The sequence below is a fragment of the Symphalangus syndactylus genome, chromosome 3 (genome assembly GCF_028878055.3).
Source record: "Symphalangus syndactylus isolate Jambi chromosome 3, NHGRI_mSymSyn1-v2.1_pri, whole genome shotgun sequence".
In the NCBI taxonomy this organism is placed as follows: Eukaryota; Metazoa; Chordata; class Mammalia; order Primates; family Hylobatidae; genus Symphalangus; species Symphalangus syndactylus.
In genome coordinates, this window is record NC_072425.2 from 13666621 (window position 1) to 13686677 (window position 20057).

At 52.1% G+C, this 20057-nt stretch overlaps 1 protein-coding gene and 1 long non-coding RNA gene across 3 annotated transcripts in view; one reads left to right on the plus strand and one right to left on the minus strand.

The window, feature by feature from the left end:
• Positions 1-1915, plus strand: LOC134736156 (uncharacterized). Its single transcript, XR_010119953.1, has 3 exons — positions 1-132; positions 359-450; positions 1773-1915. It is a non-coding gene; the product is annotated as an uncharacterized lncRNA (long non-coding RNA).
• Positions 1909-20057, minus strand: part of AIF1L (allograft inflammatory factor 1 like) — a 26808-nt gene continuing 8659 nt past the window's right edge. Inside the window, exons 3-7 of one of the 2 annotated variants that reach the window (XM_055270676.2) lie at positions 19000-19077; positions 13393-13459; positions 10424-10465; positions 7124-7286; positions 1909-4815 (exon numbers count right to left, since the gene is read on the minus strand). In XM_055270676.2, coding sequence (XP_055126651.1) covers positions 4728-4815; positions 7124-7286; positions 10424-10465; positions 13393-13459; positions 19000-19077 — 438 coding nt within the window. In that variant the 3' untranslated portion in view covers positions 1909-4727. The remainder of the gene's footprint in view (positions 4816-7123; positions 7287-10423; positions 10466-13392; positions 13460-18999; positions 19078-20057) is intronic. The other variant, XM_055270677.2, reaches the window with a different exon arrangement.

Here is a 20057-nt window from a genome sequence, read left to right on the forward strand (position 1 = left end):
ATCGTCCTGGTGCCGCTCCCGCCGTCGCGGCCAGCGCCGCCTCACCTAGTGTTAGTTTCTCTCCTTGGGTGGCCCACGCTTAAGCGACCTATGCTTCTTATTCCTCTGAAACCTTACAGTTCCCCCTTAGATGTAGGTTGGCTATTAGTAGCTTCCGATTCAGATAAGTTTGGAACTTGACAGATATTTTCAGGGGGCCGCTTTAGAGAGAGGCTTTGGACTATGCAGGGGGAGGAAGGGAGGTTCAGAAAAACGGGGTCGCGGGGTCGGCAAGGACGACTCTTAAAGTGTGGAAGGTGGAAGGCTGGGAGGGGAGATTAAAGGGCACCGAAAACCAGCTTTGTTTGCTCCTATCAAGGTGATCCTTTCCAGAGCAAGAGCCATATCCATCTCTAGTCGCACGAGTTTGTGCCAAGTCCTTTGCAAAAACCTTCAGATGTGGGATCTCAGGTAATCTTGAAGACATCTTAGTCGTCCTAGGAGTTATTTATTTAATTGACGAGACGCCGGTGGCTCATGCCTATAATCCCAGCACTTGGGAGGCCGAGACAGGAGGATTGCTTGAGGCCAGGAGTTTGCGACCAGCCTGGGCAACATGGCAAGACTACAAAAAAACAAAACAAAACCACAAAAATCAGCCAGCAGTGATGGCATGCGTATGTAGTCTCAGCTACTCGGGAGGCTGAGGTGGGAGGATTGCCTGAGCCCAGGAGGTTGAGGCTGCAGTGAGCTGTGATTGCACCACTGCACTCCAGGCTGGGTGACAGAGCCAGACCCTGTCTCAAAAAATAAATAAAAATAGGCTGGGCACGGTGGTGGCTCACGCCTGTAACCGCAGCACTTTGGGAGGCCGAGGTGGGTGGATCACCTGAGGTCAGGAGCTCGAGACCAGCCTGGCCAACATGGTGAAACCCCGTCTCTGCCAAAAATACAACAATTAGGACGCCTGTGTTCCCAGCTACACAGGAGGCTGAGGCAGGAGAATCGCATGAACCCGAGAGGTGGAGGTTGCAGTGAGCTGAGATTGTGCCACTGCATTCCAGCCTGGGTGACAGAGACTCTGTCGCAGAAAAAAAAATATGTATACATTTATATATATATACATACACACATATATATATATACACACATATACATAATAATAATAATAATTGATGAGGTAAGGGAAGCACAAAGAAGTTGAAAAAATTCTCCAGTGGCCCTCAGTCAGAAAGTGGTGGTGACAGGATTAGAATTGAGATTGTCTGGATAAAGCTGACTGATGATATTACGGTCCTTCGCAGAATACATTTCTGTAGTGAATTATAAATGCTCAAGAACAGGGGTTTTTTGTTTTTTGTTTTGAGACGGAGTCTTGCTCTGTCACCCAGGCTGGAGTGCAGTGGCGCCATCTCGGCTCACTGCAAGCTCCGCCTCCCGGGTTCACAGCATTCTCCTGCCTCAGCCTCCCAAGTAGCTGGGACTACAGGCACCCGCCACCACGCCCAGCTAATTTTTTGTATTTTTAGTAGAGACGGGGTTTCACCGTGTTAGCCAGGATGGTCTCGATCTCCTGACCTCGTGATCCACCCACCTCAGCCTCCCAAAGTGCTGGGATTACAGGCGTGAGCCACCGTGCCCGGCCGACAGAGGTTCTTAACTTGGACCTCATGGGTTGGCTCCAGGGGGGTTTGGATTGTGCCATTTACTGTTTGGCTTTCAGCACACTGCTTATCCAAGCCTGCTTTTCAGTTGTGAAACAAAGATGACATAATAGAACCTGTCTCTTCCAGGGAGGTGGTTAGGATAAATGAACTTCAGCTGTCTCAGAGCAAATGCACAGGACGCGCTCATTTAATTACTATATTAGCTAGTTCGCAATTTGCTGAGCCCAGAACCATCCCCAAAATACACCAATCAAGACGTTGGTAAGTTTGTCTGGTTTATTTGCAGTCTGTAGAGATGATATCCCAATCCACGCACACTCCCATGCACACGCACACACATACTTCATCCATCTGAATTTGCCCGACACACCCTCCTCTGAGTCATAGGGACAAAGCCATACTTGGCAGTCCTCACGTTACTGGTTACATTAGATTTGGTCTTTCAGAAAGAAGATAGTTGAAGTCCCAAGAAGCTGAGCCCTGAGCCAGAGAAGTAAGAGTCCTAGAACCAAGAGCCACAACCTGAAATACATGCAGACTGCCCCCGCCCTCCTTCTAGGGACCACTCTTGAGACCCTCTCCTCCCAGGAGTTGAGTCCCAAGAAATGAAGGGACTCATGGGGTTTCCCAGGACACACGAGCCCCCACCCCCATTCAATGAGAAAACCCTCTCTTCCACCATTTCCAGCAGCTGGGGCCACACCTGCTTGCTCTCCTCCCTTAAGGAGACTTCCTGCAGTCTTGTAGAACTGTGGAACTTACTGAAATAAGGCTGATTGGTTCTGCTTTCCTCTCTGAGTGAGGAACAGGGACACGGAATAGGATGGGTAGTCAAGGAAGGCTTTATCTTCCTCAAAGGTCCCAGCCTGTCCCAGAGAGGAGAGGCAGTGAGGAGGGGTGAGGACATCTAATGATCTTGGGGAAAATAAACAAAAAACGGGGCAGGGGAGGAGGTAGCAGTAGGATTTTCCATTTACAGGGAGGAATGTTTTGCTGGGGTTTAAACTTCAACTAGGCCTGTGTGCATTTGAAGCAGATCCTTGAGCTCAAGATCAGCCAGTCATGGCCAAATAACCTCATTCCTGAACTGGTTGAAACCAGTGGGTTAACCCAGCCTGGCCATTTCCTCATGCCTTACCTGCTTTCCTCCCTCAATCTGCTATCAGAGATGACTAAGGAGCTTCAGGGAACCCACATTGGCTCCAACCACCAGGACCTCACAGTCCTGTCCACTTAATGTGTTGCAAAGGCTCTGACAAGACTCTCACCCAGTCTTGGGCCCAGCTAGGCCCCCCAGGACTGCAGGGAAGTCACCCCATACCTCCCCCTTCCTAACATTTATCTCATTGTCATTGTCTGGGTCTCACTTTCCTATTGGACTCTAAGTTCCATGAATCTGTCTGTTTCATTATTGGATTCTTAACTGTTGGCCTACAGCAAGTGCTTAATAAGTATGTTCAGTGAATAACTGTCTAAGTCCTGAGCAGGTAGGGTAAGAGACTTCAGAACACAGGTGGGGTCAAGGCTGAACACCCTGATCAGCCAAGATGGGCTGACTTTGACATCTTCCTGCTTGAATTACAAGAGGCAGCTTCAGAGGCCTGGTCTTTGCCCTAAGCCTGATGCTGACTTGAAGGCATGGGGGAGGGCGAATCCTGGACCAGGGTCTTCAGAGCAAGTGAAACCCTCTCCACGTGTTGACCTAGGAGGTTGCCCCTTCCCAGCCCTTCCCTGTTCTCATAACTAACTAAGGCAGCCCACACTGGAGACGAGGTGTAGGCAGGGTCCCTGAACATCTGGGCCCCAGTCCAGGGCACCTCCCTCTGGAGATAAGCCTGACCTTGGGCAAGGCACTTAATCCCTGTGGGGCACCAGTCTCCTCACCTGTGATGTAAGAAGACTGGCCCAGCTACCCTCCAGGGTGCATTAGGGCTCTAAAATCCTGTGAGTCCATAAGAAAGGACACAGGTGACCCCAGTCCAATTCCCAAGCTCAAGGTTCTGAGAGATCTGGGGAGAGGTGAGTTAGACCGTGTATACTGCACATGCCAGGACAACATGGGAGGACGTAAAGCTTATAATAGGAGGTCAATAAATATCTGGTGAATGAGTGAGTAAATGAATGAATTATGTGAGTAGGGTAGGAAGACAAATGAGGGAAGTAGAGTCAGGTTTCAAGCAGATTGGGGTCAAATGAGCAACATTGTATTTCTCAGTCTTGGCTTACCAGTGCTGCTGACTTTGCCGTGAGCATTTTACTCCTCATTCTCCCATCCTGGTCCCTTCAGTATCCTCCCTAAAAGGTGGAACAGCACTGAGCTGACCTTTCCTCCCAAAACCCCAGGCCTCACTTCTACCTCCGAAGCCCTTTGCTGCCCCAGTAAGGGACAGTAGGGCTGCACGCTGCCTCTCAGCTGCCTGCAAAGGTGTGGCCAGAGAGCAAGACCGGAGGGTTCCTTCTGGTACCTTCTTGAAGGGCTCACATTGCCAAGCTCCTTTCCTTCCCACCTTCACATCGCTGAGGATGAGAAGAGGTGTGGAATGAGTGGGGATCAGCTGGGACAGCGGAGCCCTGAGTGGCTGTGTCCTGGGTGACACCAGAGCACTGGAACCATGGCACTGTCCAAGGAAACCTGAAAGAGGCCCTGCAGCCTTGGCCCTACTCCAAGGTCTTCTCAAAGTGGCCTGGGGTCCTCATCAGAGCCAGGTCAGTGAGCCTGAACTTGGTTTGGAGACTTTCTGGAAGGATGGAGAGTGCTGGTTCCAAGTGTGGGGAACACAGGCTGGAAGCCTCCCTGCCCTGGCGCTGCCCCCTCTAGTTTTTGGTTTGATGTCAGCCCTTCTGCACAGGGAGCGGGGAAGGAGGGAAGAAGAGAGGGAGGGGACCCAAGGCTCAGGATTCCCCAACCCAGAGCCCCTTTAAGGCAGATAATTTGTGCTTTACAAAGACATTGATGAAAACACAAACAAACCCTCAATGACCAAACAAATGAGAGAGAGTGAGATCACAGTGTGTCAAGAAGGGCAGCAAGATCAGGAGGGAGGTGTGGGGTGGGAAGGCTGGGGAGTCCGGGTGGGATCCTCAGGGCAGGCTAGCAATGTCTCTCTCTGGAGGGGGGCCAGCTGGCTTGGGGCTGCTCTCGTTGGCTTTTCCTTCAAACATCATGACTCTGGTTTGGAGATGGAGAAAAGAAAAAAAGAAAAACAAGATTAGGATCCTTCCCTCATCCAGGGAAAGATCATCCCAGCCTCATGTCAGCAGGATCCTTGACAGAATTTAAATCTGTTCTCCAGTGGGATCCTTGCAGAAGCCCAAGACAGCAGCTCCAAGGAAGGGGCTTCTAGTCCCATTTTACAGAGGAGAAAATGGAGGCGCAAAGCGGCGATGTGACTCCTCAGAACCACACAGGCGGTCCAGGGCAGAGGCTGGGTGTGACTCCAGGCTTCTGACTTCTAGGCCTTGCCCTTCCCTTAACCACACTGCCTGGAGGAGGCTGAGCCAGGCCGGGCCATGCCTCTGCGCAAAGATCTTCAAAAACCTGCCCACTGCTCTGAGTGGTGTCTGGGGAGTAGAGGGTAGGGGCTCAGTGTATAACCTCCAGGGCAACCGCCTGGATTCAAATGCCAGCCCTGCTACTTCCCAGCTGGGTGGCTCAAGCAAGACACTTGACCTCTCTGATCCTCGGTGTTTCTCCCTGGAAGTGGGGCACTAGAAGATCTGGCCAGATTGGACTGTGGGCTCGTGGGCCAGGTACTCACTCTCTTTGGGCCTCAACAAGCTCCTTTGTAAAATGAGACAGGTCCATATTTTCCATTTGTACTTTTAAAAAAGTGAATCTTATTTCATAAAAGCCACGTGAGTGTTATTTTCTCTTTTCTTCTTCTTCTTCTTTTTTTTTTTTTGAGACAGAGTTTCGCTCTTGTCACCCAGGCTGGAGTGCAATGGCATGATCTCTGCTCACTGCAACCTCTGCCTCCTAGGTTCAAGAGATTCTCCTGCCTCAGCCTCCCAAGTAGCTGGGATTACAGGCATGAGCTACCACACCCAGCTAATTTTTGTATTTTTAGTAGAGACGGGGTTTCACCATGTTGACCAGGCTGGTCTCGAACTCCTGACCTCAGGTGATCCACCTGCCTCAAAGTGCTAGGATTAAAGGCGTGAGCCACGGCGCCCGGCGGATTGTTATTTTCAGCTGTGACAAAAGACAATGAGACTGTCCAGGGCATTGCTCTAACGTTCTTCAGCGGGGCAGCACCCACAATGCGCTACCATGTAGTAAGTGTTTGCCATCAGCCACACATTAGGCTGGAATCTTCGTAAGTGTCATTTCACTAGCCCTCAGGACATCACAGAAGACATGATTATCACCCTTATTTTATAGATGAAGAAACTGAGACTCGCAGACCTAAGGTAACTTGCCCAGGGTCATTTTGGTAGCAAGTAATAGCATCAAGATGCAAACCCTACCTCCCTTTGGGGCCAGTTTTTGACTCTATTTTATGCTTACAACAACCCCGAGAGGGTAGTGGAGGTGCTTTACAAATGGGGAAACTGCCGGGCGTGGTTGTTCATGCCTGTAATCCCAGCACTTTGGGAGGCCAAGGGGGTGCTGATCACTTGGAAGTCAGGAGTTTGAGACCAACCTGGCCAACATGGTGAAACCCCATTTCTACTAAAAATACAAAAATTAGTTGGGTGTGGTGGTGCACACCTGTAATCCCAGCTACTCAGGAGGCTGAGGCAGGAGAATCACTTGAGCCCAGGAGGTGGAGGTTGCAGTGAGCCGAGATCATGTCACTGCACTCCAACCTGGGTGACAGAGTGAGATCTCAAAAAAAAAAAAAAAGAGGAAACTGAGGCTTAGAAAGTTTCCACAGATTTATCACCATTATCACCATCACCACCACCATCAACATCATCGCAGTTGCCACTTACTGAGTGCTGATTCTGCCTGACTCTGCTAAAGCTAATTTCCCCTGCAGGGTACATATTAATATGACCATTTGGGCTGGGCGTGGTGGCTCACGCCTATAATCCTAACATTTTGGGAGGCTGAGGTGGGCAGATTACCTGAGGTCTGGAGTTCGAGACTAGTCTGGCCAACATGGCAACTCCATCTCTACTAAAAATACAAAAATTAGCCAAGCATAGTGGCGCATGCCTGTAATCTCAGCTACTAGGGAGGCTGAGGCAGAAGAATCGCTTGAACCCAGGAGGCGGACATTGCAGTGAGCCAAGATCATGCCATTGCACTCCAGCCTGGGCGATAGAGTGAGACTCCATCTCAAAAGAAAAAAAAAAAAAAAAAAATTGACAGAAAAGGAAATAAGGATCAGGAAAAGTAAGTACCTTGTCCAGCAGGTCGCACAATGAGTTACCTACTAGGTGGGGAATGGCTGAGGTGCCCAGAGCCAGGGGCCTCTCTGCACAGAATGATTTTGCCTTCAGAGGTCCCAGGGGAGGGAGGAGGTACTTACAGCTTGAGGACAGCCGACCGTTTCCCCAGCATCATGTTCACAAAGTCTCGGTAGGATATGGTGTCACTGACCCCTCCTGTCACCTCCGAGATCATCTTCTTCATCTCCAGGTGGGTCTTGGGGACACCAAGCTTCTCCATCATCCTCTTTAAAGACATCAGGTCTGCCGGAGGAAAAGCAGATCTGTTAAGTGGAGACGGGCCCCTGGGGCTTAGCGGGGAAGCTGGGAAAGCTCCACTCGGGCACCCCACGCCTAGAAGCGTGGCATCTGCACTCCTCCTCTAGGGAGGAGGAGCCCATCACGCCCTCCCTGCTCTCTTTGGAGGCCGTATAGGCTAGTGGTTAGTGATCTGGGCTTCTAGAGTCAGACGGGCTTGCACTGGAATCGAGCTCTGCTATTCCTGGCTCTGGGATCTGGGGCACACTACTTAACCTCTCTGAACCCCTGCTCCCACCAATGGTGGAACGAGTGGATGGGATCATTCAGGGATCTCCGTGCAGGAGGCACCGGCCCAGAGCACTTTCTTCACACCATGACTATGGGCTCTGCTATTTCCTGCAGTTAGGGTGGGCTGGGTGCCCACTCTCCTGCTGCCCGGGGAGTTATGCCCAGTGTGGCAGGGTCAGGAAGTCAGGCATTGAAAGTCACTCTGCTGGGTGCCAAGTAGCAGGTGGCTTCTCCCCACGTGCCACTCCTGTCCTGCTGTCCTAGGGCTCTGCCCTGGCTGGAAGGGAGAGGACGCCAAAAATATCCTACAGAGCAGGAAAACCAACAGAAGAACAAAATTCAAGAAAAACAAGGGAGGCCCCAGAATGTCACTCCAGCCCGAGGTGGTGCTGTCTCTGACCGCCCCGCCCCCACCAAGGTCTGAGGCAATTTCCTTTGGATTGTTCTTCAGTGAACAATGGGTCAGCAAAGGATGGCAGGAGAGGGCTGGGGTGGGGGCCGTGGGCTGTGGCGCAGCTAATGCTTCTCCTGGCAAGGCGGGCGGGACTGGGGCCAGGCCCAAAGGTGCCAGGATGTCCAGGCATTCAGAGAGAGCTGGGCAGTCTTCTCCAGGAAAGGGGGAAAGGGCTGCACACGCACTGCCAGACTCTGAAGTTGGCAGAACCTTTCTCGGGCAGTTCGGCAAGATGCTTCAAAAGCCTTTGACCCAGTGTCCCCTTCCTGAGATTTCCTCTACAGCAATAACCAGGGAGGTGAACAAGCACTCATGTACAAAGAGGTTCTTTACAGGATTATCAATAATAGTTAAAATTGGAAGGCATCCAAATGGTCCACACAAAGGCATAGGCTAAACAAATTAGAATCCATTCCTACAATGCAGCCATTAACTATATTTCAAAAGAAAAATCAGCTGGTGCCGTGGCTCACGCCTGTAATCCCAGCACTTTGGGAGGCCGAGGCAGGCGGATCACTTGAGGCCAGGAGTTTGAGACCAGCCTGGCCAACATGGTGAAACCCTGTCTCTACTAAAAATACAAAAATTAGCCGGGCGTGGTGGCGCGTGCCTGTAATCTTAGCTACTTGGGAGGCTGAGGCAGGGGAATCTCTTGAACCTGGGAGGCTGAGGATGCAGTGAGCCAAGATTGCGCCACTGTACTCCAGCCTGGGCAACAGAATGAGACTATGTCTCAAAAAAAGAAAGAAAGAAAAATCAATAATAAATCAAAATGCTCACCATTGTTTTATTTTACTTATTTTTTCTGGCCGTGCTGACCAATAGAAAGTTATTTTTTTCAAGGAGGCTCAAAAATGATATAAAACGGCTTTTGTGATTAGAATAAAGAGTGGAAGGCTAGAAACGGAAACGTTTGTAGCAGTTACTTCTGGGAGGTGGGGTTGTGGGTGATGCATTTTTGTCTTTTTATCTTGCTGTGTTTCCCCAATTTTTTTAATGATGAAAATGTGTTTATTTGATAAGCCAAAAAAAAAATTTTTTTTTTTTTTTGAGACTAAGTCTTGCTCTTGTTCCCTAGGCTGGAGTGCAGTGACGCGACCTGGGCTCACTGCAACCTCCACCTCCTGGGTTGAAGCGATTCTCCTGCCTCAGCCTCCTGAGTAGCTGGGATTACAGGTATCTGCCACCACACCTGGCTAATTTTTGCATTTTTAGTAAAGATGGGGTTTCACCATGTTGCCCAGGCTGGTCTCGAACTCCTGATCTCAGGTGATCCGCCCGCCTTGGCCTCCCAAAGTGCTGGGATTACAGGCGTGAGACACTGTGCCTGGCTAAATTTTCTTTCTAAAGAAAAAAAAAATGATTAAAATATTCTAAAGGGAGAAGAAAAGACAGAGGACAGAGGAAGAAGTGTGGAAATGCTGGTGGCAGCATCAATCTGAGGCGCAGGATGAAGTGGAAAAGGGGGAAACTTCAGAAACCAACAGCTGGGCCCTGGTTCACTGCCAGCGTTCCACGCAAGCAAGTCATTTCACCTTTCTTTTCGCTTTTTTTTTTTTTTTTTTTTGAGACAGAGTCTCGCTGTGTCACCCAGTCTGGAGTGCAGTGGCATAACCTTGGCTCACTGCAACCTCCGCCTCCTGGGTTCAAGCGATTCTCTTGCCTCAGCCTCCCGAGTAGCTGGGATTACAGGCACCCGCCACCACACCCAGCTAATTTTTGTATTTTTAGTAGAGACAGGGTTTTGTCATGTTGGCCAGGCTGGTCTTGAACTCCTGGCCTCAGGTGATCCCCACGTCTCGGCCTCCCAAAGTGCTGGGATTACAGGTGTGAGCCACCGTGCCCAGCCCATTTCACCTTTCTGAGTCTTGCTTTCCTCATCTGTAAAATGGGGATAATTAAACCAGCCTTAAGCACTTCTTTGCGGGTAAGGTCCAGGTGTGGTCTCCTACCAGAACGTAATTGCCAGTACCTGCACAGCAGGATGCAATAAGGAGAGAATCAACGTATGTGAAACCACCTTGTCAACTGCCGAACGACATACAATGGAAAGACAGACTTTGGGGCCACTGAAATGCCAGCCAGGGGGCCCAGGGTCTGTCCACCCTGAGTGTCTCCAGTCCTGGGCAGGTGTGGCACCCTCTGTCCTGAGTCCCCGTAGCACCTGGGGTGGCAGGCTGAGGTGTGGGTGGGGAGGGAAGCAGTAGGGGATGAAAGGGTCTGGAGGAGTCTGAGGGCAGTGGTGCCAGGGCAGAAGGCAAGGGGCTGGGGCTGGCTCGGCGCAGCATATTCACCAGCCTTCCGGACTGGCCCATGCCCCTCACCCTCACAGAGGGTCCCTCAAACTCTCTACCCGCTTAACACCCTCCTCCCTAAACACACTCAAGGCCTCACTCACCAATCTCGCCTTCATTGTTCAGGTCAAACTCCATGTACTTCTCTGGAAATCACAGAGCAAAAACTAGCATTAGTTTGGAAGCAGCATCTCCCTGCGGGGACCCAATGGCTCCCTTGTGGGCAAATGACTGTGTCCTCAGGAGTCTGAACCACCTCCCGCACCCTACCAAGGGTCTTGACCTGAGTGCCCCATCCGCTGAGCCATGGCCTCTGGGGAAAGAGCTCATCCTGCCTGGACTACTCTCCTAGAGGTGCCAGGAGGGAAAGATGGCTGGGGGCCACTCTGACCCTCTTACCAGGAGGGCAGCTGCTTCCTCCTGGGTCCCCAGCAGCACGAACCAGCTGCATCTGAGTTAGTAGCAAAGTGACTAGATCTGATTCCCTGCCCCGGGATTCTGGCTCCTGGGTGTGGAAGGACAGGGTGGGGGCAGGCATGGGTGTGCTTTTCAGCATCCCAGGCAGTTCTGATGGGCAACCCGGTGTGGGAACCACTGATTCAGGGGACGTGTGATTCTGAAACCAGGAAAAAGGCCTGCCCTAGCCCACAAAGTGGACATACAGTTTCCTGGGGTACACAGACCGTCACCCCAAACCTCACACACAGACTGAGTTATACTTCCCTGATCAAGGAGTCCAGGAAAACTTCTAGCAGTGAGGGAGGATGCTCGGAGCAGTGGGCTTGGTATGTTCTGACGGGAGCGGTGTGTCAAATGGACCGCAGGGCCTCTGCAGGTCACCCCTGCCCTGGCAGAGCGGGGCCCTCATGGTCCATCCTGCCCCACGAGCAGCCAGCAGAGAAAGCCGAGGCCCTCTCCTGCAGGCTGTGCTGCCCCCTCCCACTCGCTGCCTGCTGCAGCTCGCTGCCCCTCTGCCTGGAATGTTCTCCCAACTATTCTCACCGCCCTTCCTCATGGCTTCAGGGCACCCCACCCTTTCTTTTTCTTCTTTTTTTTTTTTTTTTAGAAGGAGTCTTGCTCCGTCTCACTTTGTCACACCAGCTGAAGTGTAGTGGCGTGACCTCAGGGGGGGCACACAGTTCACTTAGGGCAGAGTTGAGACTTGAACCTGTGTTAGTCTGGCTCCAAAGCCCCTGTTCTTAACCATTATGCTTTTTTTTTTTTTTTTTTTTTTTTTGAGATGGAGTCTCATTCTGTCACCAAGGCTGGAATGCAGTGGCTCGATCTCAGCTCACTGCAACCTCTGCCTCCCAGGTTCAAGCAATCCTCCTGTCTCGGCCTCCCAAGTAGCTGGGATTACAGGCACCCACCACCACATACAGCTAATTTTTGGATTTTTAATAGAGACGGGGTTTCACCATGTTGGCCAGGCTGGTCTTGGACTCCCGACCTCAGGTGATCCACCCACCTCGGCCTCCCAAAGTGCTGGGATTACAGGTGTGAGCCACGGTGCCTGGCCTCCCCACCCTTTCTAAATTGCACCCCCTCCCCACCGCTGAGCACTCCTGTCCTCCCTCCCTCATTTCTCACCAAAGCACCTACCACAGCCTGCTCACCTTGTATTTCCTGGCTCTCTGTTTAGTCTCCCACCACCTCTCACACCGCCTCCCAGCTAGAACACAGGCTTCTGGGGTGGGAGCTGCCTTGTACATTCACCATGGTGCCCCTGGCCTGGAATGGGCCTGGCACATGTACAGGTGCGCATTTGGAGAACAAATGAGTGAATGATGTAACTTCCTGTCTGGCCCAACATCCCAGTGAAGACAAGTAGAAAGTATGCCAGAGCCCTGAGACCCGTGCCTCCTCCCAGAACCACCCCTGGGGGTGGCCACGCTGGTATGCAGACAGAAGGGAATAGACTGCTCTCTTTTTCACAGCTCTCCTCCAGGTGGCTGGGATGGGGTGGGGTCAGGAGTGTCTTTTACTATTTCCCTTCTCTCTTCTTCATGTAAAAAGCATCATGGCATAACGGTTAAGAGCAGGGGCTCTGGAGCCAGACCGACATGAGTTCAAGTCCCAACTCTGCCCTAGGCGAGCTACGTGTCCCCATGCCAACAACCCCGCCCTCCGAGCCCGAGTTTCTCCATCTGTACATTAACAAGTGCACCATCTCCCTCCAGGCCGATTGGGGTGATGTGGGGAGCTCGCCACGCCGCGTGAGAAGTGCATCACACAGGCCGACGTCCAACAAATGCCAGCTGTTATTAATATGATTAGCCCTAGATGTCCAGCCTAAGGACAACTGGAAGCGATTTGAGGAACACTTGGCCAAGTTCTTTGCCCCGGAACCGGGAGGATGCTCACACTGCGAACACTTTGGAGGGGAATGCGACCTCCAGGATGTTTTCCATGACAGCCCAGGCTCAGCCCTGCGCCTAAGTGCCTCCCCTGGCAGGGAAGGTGGGTCTGCGCCGCCCCCTATGTGCCTGGCTCCTCTTCTTTCGAGGTGCTGGCTGGGAACCAAGCGCCAGGGCCCCAAACAGAGGGAGCTTTATGCTGCCCCTCTCCCCGCGCCGGCTCCCAGGCCCTGCTTTCTTTTCATCCCGTGCTGCCGGGTTTCAATGGGCAGAAACTCTGCCCCCCTGCCCCACTGCGGCGACACAAACGCCCATTCTCCGCAGGGGCTCCTGAGACACTCTGCTGGGGAGGGGGAGAGGCAAGGCTGGCTCACAAAGAGCTGATTGTGTGCGGGGGCCCGGGAGTGACGGGGCCTGGGCAGCGGCGGACGGGAACCAGCCTGAGCCCTGTGGGCAGCGAGGGGAGAGAGAGGGGCAGGGCCAGGACTGGGCTGCAGGCGAGGGGTGACAGGGCCTGCAGGGGCAGGGAGGCAGGTGGAGGGGCCTCTCCTCACCTCTCAGGGGGTCCCTGTCTCCAAGCCTGCCAGGAAGAAGGGCATTCTGGACGAAACAGGGCCACAGCCTAGTCCTCTGGGGCTAAGGGGTCCTGTGTGCAAGGATGAGGGGCCAGCCCACCTCCCCTGGGAATAAATGCAGGGCAGCCTGCCCCGGCTTACCTTTGAAGGCTGTGAGCTTTTCTGGAAGGTTCTCTTCATCACTATACTTCTGGTCACAGAGAAACTCCTACAGAGGTGAGAGCACAGTGCTGAGCAAGGGACTGGGGACAGAAGTCACTCACACGTGGGCCCACTGTCCGGATGCCTTCCCTCCTGTCAGGTAACCAGGTGTGACGAGACCCAGTTTGTCCCATGTTCACCCCGGCTTCCTGTCGCCCCTTGGAGGCAGATCTGCACCGTCCACCCTGTGGGTAGGAAGTTTGCCCAGCAGCTTGGGGAGGCCCCAGAGGGTTCACTATGGGTGACTAAGCCCTCCAGCCAGCAGCTGCATTACCAATGCTGGGACCCGTGCCCCTCCCCCAAGACACCCCAGCTTCAGATCCGAGAAGCTGTGAGCTCCAAAGGCAAAGCCCCTGGTTCCATCATTCACTTCTTAGGAATGTGATCCTGAGCTCATCATTCCTCCCTGCACTTTTTTTTTTTTTAAGAAGCCTTGCTCTTGTCCCCCAGGCTGGTGTGCAATGGCGCGATCTCAGCTCACTGCAACCTCCACCTCCTAGGTTCAAGTGATTCTCCTGCCTCAGCCTCCCCAGTAGCTGGGATTACAGGCGCCTGCCACCATGCCCAGCTAATTTTTGTATTTTTAGTAGAGATGGGGTTGCACCATGTTGGCCAGGCTGGTCTGGAACTCCTGACCTCAGCTGATCCACCCGCCTCAGACTCCCAAAGTGCTGGGATTCCAGGCGTGAGCCACTGCGCCCGGCCCTCCCCACACTTTTATTGCCTTATCTACCAAATGAGAATCATGATCTGCTTCTTCAGTTTGTATAGAAATCCAGTGAGGCCGGGCGCGGTGGCTCACGACTGTCATCCCAGCATTTTGGGAGGCCGAGGTGGGCCGATCACCTGAGGTCAGGGGCTCGAGACCAGCCTGGCCAACATAGTGAAACCCCATCTTTATAAAAATACAAAAATTAGTTGGGTGTAGTGGTGGGCACCTGTAATCCCAGCTACTTGGGAGGCTGAGGCAGGAGAATAGCTTAAACCTGGGAGGTGGAGGTTGCAGTGAGCTGAGATCGTGCCACTGTACTCCAGCCTGGGTGACAGATGGAGACTCTGTCTTAAAAAAAAAAGAAAAGAAAAGAAAAAAGAAATCCAGTGACAGTGTGAATTCGTCGTCTCTGCTCTAATGGGAAAATGACTGTACACTTACCCTCTCAACTGTTTCCTCACCTGTAAAATGGGGGTTTTAATCTCTGGCCTGCCTTCCCTTCAGATGCTTGGAGAGACTCCAGTGAGTCCTTTCAGAACCAGATGGGCAGGGTGGGGAAGATTGGACACTAACAATGGCCTCCAGGGTGAAGCCCTTACCTATGTGATCTCTTCACATCTCCTGGGAGTCCCAAGAGGGAGCTATTATTATTATTATTTTGAAACAGGGTCTTGCTCTGTCATCCAGGCTGGAATGCAGTGATGCAACCTCAGCTCACTGTAACCTCCGCCTCCCGAGCTCAAGTGATCCTCCCACCTCAGCCTCCTGAGTAGCTGGGACTACAGATGTGCGCCACACCATGGCTGGCTTATTCTCGTATTTTTTGTAGAAACAGAGTTTCACTATGTTGCCCAGGCTGGTCCCAAACTCCTGGACTCAAGTGATCTGCCCGCCTCGGCCTCCCAAAGTGCTGGGATTACAGGTGTGAGCCACGGCACCCGGCCAGTAGCTACTATTATTATACCCATTTTGCAGGTGAGGAAACTGAAGCTCATAAGCCAGAGCTTCAACTCGGCTGCATCTCATTTGGAGCCTGCATCCTTAGCCCCTACACGTAAAGGTGGGCAGATTGCAGGTGTTCATCTGGCCTGGTCTCTGACCTTACAGCAAAAAGTGACCAATGAGGGAACATTTGCCAGATACAGCGCCAGGTAACTTATGTACCTTGCAGCTAATCTTTCAGCAGCCCTGGAACCTGTATTCAGATAGGGAAGCACAGGCCATGTTCCCCTCCTACCAGTCAAACTCTGCAAATAACCCCTCTTCTTTGGAGCTTCCATTCTTTTTTTTTTTTTTTGAGACAGAGTCTGGCTCTTGTCACCTAGGCTGGAGTCCAGTGGCGCAATGTTGGCTCACTGCAACCTCTTCCTCTCAGGTTGAAATGATTCTTGTGCCTCAGCCTCCCAAGTAGCTGGGACTACAGGTGTGTGCCACCATGCTCAGCTAATTTTTGTATTTGTAGTAGAGACAGGGTTTTACCATGTTGGCCAGGCTGGTCTTGAACTCCTGGCCTCATGTGATCTGCCCACCTTGACCTCCCAAAGTGCTGGGATTACAGGCATGAGCCACCGAGCCCGGTCAGTGGACCTTCCATTCTTCATTACTGAGCTGACCGGACATGGACATTGCTCCTCCATTCATTCATTCATTCATTCACTCATTCAACATTCTGGAGGGACTCAGTACACACTGCACTGTGCTAGGCATCAAGGGAGCAGAGGAGACCATGGTGAATATGATAAGGTCCTTATCCTGAAATTATAGAAAGCTAGTGTTTAAAATGATGTGCAATGTCACCCACATTAATCACTTGACCTACTTCCTAATACATGATGGCCAAGTCTGTTCTTACATATCTCTTAGGACAGAGAACTCACTACCTTCCTAGTCTATTGTTGCAAACTCCTAAGAGGCTTCAAGTAGAATAGAGGATGATAAGAACTAACTGACTATAAAGCAATCTGGGTTTGGATCTCAGTCTCCCTTTTTACTAGCTATAAAATAGGTTCAATAGTACCCACTCCTTGGGCACTGGGCTCATAGGTCAGCTCTCAATGAGCAACAGATAAGATTATGAGTATGAGGCAGAATATGGCCTCTTCTGTGGCTCAAATTTCTCCACATTAACTCAGCACCCCTTGACCACAGGAGAAACCTACCTGGCAACAGGGCTTCCCTCACTGGGTTGGGAGAGGGGTCTGGCTGTCCTGTAGCTTTTGGTAAAACATTGGCTGTAGCAGAAACTGTACTATCTCACTAAATCCTCACAGCCACTATTATTCCCATTTTACAAGTTAAAACATGAGGACGAGAGGGGTTAAATACCACATCTAAAGTCCATAGGCAGGCCAAATGCAGTGAGTGGCTCACGTCTGTAATCCCAGCACTTTGGGAGGCCGAGGTGAGCAAATCACTTGAGGTCAGGAGTTCAATAACAGCCTGGCCAACATGGTGAAACCCTGTCTCTACCAAAAGCACAAAAATTGGCCAGGCACGGTGGCTCACGCTTGTAATCCCAGCACTTTGGGAGGCCGAGGCGGGCGGATCATGAGGTCAGGAGATCAAGACCACGGTGAAACCCCGTCTCTACTAAAAATACAAAAAAATTAGCCGGGCGTAGTGGCGGGCGCCTGTAGTCCCAGCTACTCGGAGAGGCTGAGGCAGGAGAATGGCGTGAACCCGGGAGGCGGAGCTTGCAGTGAGCCGAGATTGCGCCACTACACTCCAGCCTGTGCGACAGAGCGAGACTCCGTCTCAAAAAAAAAAAAAAAAAGCACAAAAATTAGCTGGGCGTGGTGGCATGTGCCTGTAATCCCAGCTACTTGAGAGGCTGAGGCAGGAGAATCACTTGAACCTGGGAAGTGGAGATTGCAGGGAGCCGAGATTGTGCCACTGCATTCCAGCCTGGGCCACAGACTCCATCTCAAAAAAAAAAAAAAAAGGTTCACAGACAGCTAAGGAAGATTGGTTTCGAACCTGGGTCTATCTGACTCCAGGACCTGTGTCCTCCTGCACCTGGGCAGAAGGCAGTCCCAGGGCCTGTGGGGTCTTGCTGGCTTGGCCACAGCCTCACTCCAGGCCTCACTGCAATGCACTGGGCGCGACCCTGCCTCTACTTAGCTGACGCTGGATCCTTCTTCAGCAGCCTGGGAGGCCGCCCTCCTCCTAGTTGGCTCTGTCGAGGACTTCCTTTCCTCTTGGCTCTCTCTCATAGCTCTTCGGCACTGCTCCCTCACCCCATCCTCCGCCCAAAAGGAGGACAATTAACTTTTGTCTGTGACTGTGGGCAAACCAGGCACCTCCCAGGGTCCCAGATCCCATATCTGCCCAGTGGAGGGACATATTAGATCAGTGATTCCCGGACTTTGGGGTCATGCAGACAAGAAACATTTTTAAAGGCGGGGCAGAGGGGCGCACTAATATACGAGTGCCAACTTTTTATTTTGCCAAGTAAAGACTTTTTAAACAATGACCATTGACTGTTGCCATGAGTTCAGAAAAGAACATTTCATAAAAGTAGGAAGTTCACCATCTCTGAATGTTTAAATGGAATCCATTCAGCCTAGGTCCAACTCACCACAATGACCCTGCATTTCCTTCACTTTACCAAGAACTAGAGAACCTTCCTGGGGAGGCACAAGAGCACCAACATCTGGGAACCTCTGGGGAGAGATTTGGAGGGCCTGTCCCAGCTCCTGGGCTCTGGTTGACCAGAAATCCTGCCTCAGCCTGGACCGACCAGCCCTAGAGATCCAGTTTTACTTGGGCCACTCTGTAGGTGGATGGGTGCAAGTGGAAGGACATGGTCCCTGGCCTTAGAGACAAATCGCACACAGACAGACACAGACCAACCAGGCAGGGATGAAGAGCAAGGCCACGTGCACAGCATGAATGGCAGCAGTGGTTGGGAAGATTGCTCTGGGCTGCACCCTGCACTAGCTGTGCACCCTTTCTGGAGTCCACAGATCTGCGTGGTTCTCTCCTTCACCTCCTTCAAGCCTTTGCTCAATGTCACCTTGTCTTTTTTGTTTTGTGAGACGGAGTCTCGCTCTGTCGCCAGGCTGGAGTGCGGTGGCGCGATCTCGGCTCACTGCAACTTCCGCCTCCCGAGTTCAAGCAATTCTCCTGCCTCAGCCTCCCGAGTAGCTGGGACTACAGGTGCACACCAACACGTCCAGCTAATTTTTGTTTTAGTAGAGATGCGGTTTCACCATACTGGGCAGGCCGGTCTCAAATTCCTGACCTCAGGTGATCCGACTGCCTGGGCCTCCCAAAGTCCTGGGATCACAGGCGTGAGCCGCCACACCCAGCCTCAATGTCACCTTCTCAATGCGGCTGGCCCTATTTATTCTTTGTTAGCACGATCACGGCTCACTGAAGCCTTGACCTGCCTGGGCTCAAACAATCCTCCCACCTCAGCCCTCCAGAGTAGCTAGGACTACAGGTGTACGCCACCACACCCGGCTAATTTTTGTATTTTTTGTAGAGATGGGGTCTCCCTCTGTTGCCCAGGCTGGTCTTAAACTCCTGGCTCAAGTGATCTGCCTGCCTCGGCCTCCCAAAGTGCTAGGATTATAGGCGTGAGCTACCATGCCCAGCTCTGTCCACCCTGTTTTATACTGCTGCCTGCCCACTTTAGCTGCCCTGACTTCCAATCGCCCTTATCCAGCTCCGTAGGATGGGTCACCTCCAAACATGATTTCCACTGCCACTGCTTACTGAGGTTACTAAGCCCTCTCTGCCTCCCCTGCTAGAATGTAGGTTCCGCATAGCAGATGCTCAATAAACACGTGCAGGATGAGTGAAGGAGTTGAGACTCAGGTTAACTAACTTGCCCAAAACAGCAGAGCCAGCAAGTGGCTGTGCTGGGAATATGAAATCCTCCGTAGCTGGGGCTCCCTCCCTGCACAGTACTGAGGAGGAAGTGGGTATCAGGAGGCACCTGGGAGGAGGCAGGGCCCCAGCCACAGGTTTAGTGTCGAAGTGCCCAGCATATAGTAGACACTCAATAAACATCTGTTGAGGAGCCCGAGGAGGATCACTTGAGGCCAGAAGTTTGAAGTCAGCCTGGGCAACACAGGGAGATCCCATCTCTACAAAAAATTAAAAAATTAGCTGGGTGTGGTGGTTCGTGCCTGTAGTCCCAGCTACTTGGGAGGCTGAGGCTGGAGGATCACTTGAATCCAGGAGGTGAAGGCTGCAATGAGCTTTGATTGTACCACTGCACTCCAGCCAGACCCTGTCTCTAAAAAAAAAAAAGCAACAACAACAACAACAACAAAAAAAATCTGTTGAATGAATGGACAGGCCTGCCATTCGGTCCAGTTACTTTCTCCATCCTCACCCCTGCAACGATCAAGCAGCTTTGCAAAAGTGTGTGCCCACGCGTGACAGACACTGGAGGGGCTTAGGGTTTGGAATCCTATTTTACCTTAGAGCCAAAAATGACAAATGCAGCCCAGCATGGTGGTTCATGCCTGTAATCACAGCACTTCGAGAGGCCAAGGCAGGTGGATCACCTGAGGTCAGGAGTTTGAAACCAGCCTGGCCAACATGGTGAAACCCCGTCTCTACTAAAAACCACACGCACCTGTAATCCCAGCTATACTCGGGAGGCTGAGGCAGGAGAATTGTCTGAACCCGGAAGGTGCAGGTTGCAGTAAGCTGAGATCGCGCCACTGCACTCCAGCCTGGGCCACACAGTGAGACTTTGTCTCAAAAAACAAAACAGAACAAAACATGACAAATGCTTGGGCCACAAGTGACCAGGGTGGGAGAAGCAGCTGAGCTGCTCATGCGTGGCAGCCCTCACTGGCCCTGGGATTAGGGCAGCTGTGCTGACCATGCCTGGGCGGGGGGTGGGGGAGCCCGGCGGGCAGTGGCAGGAACAGGA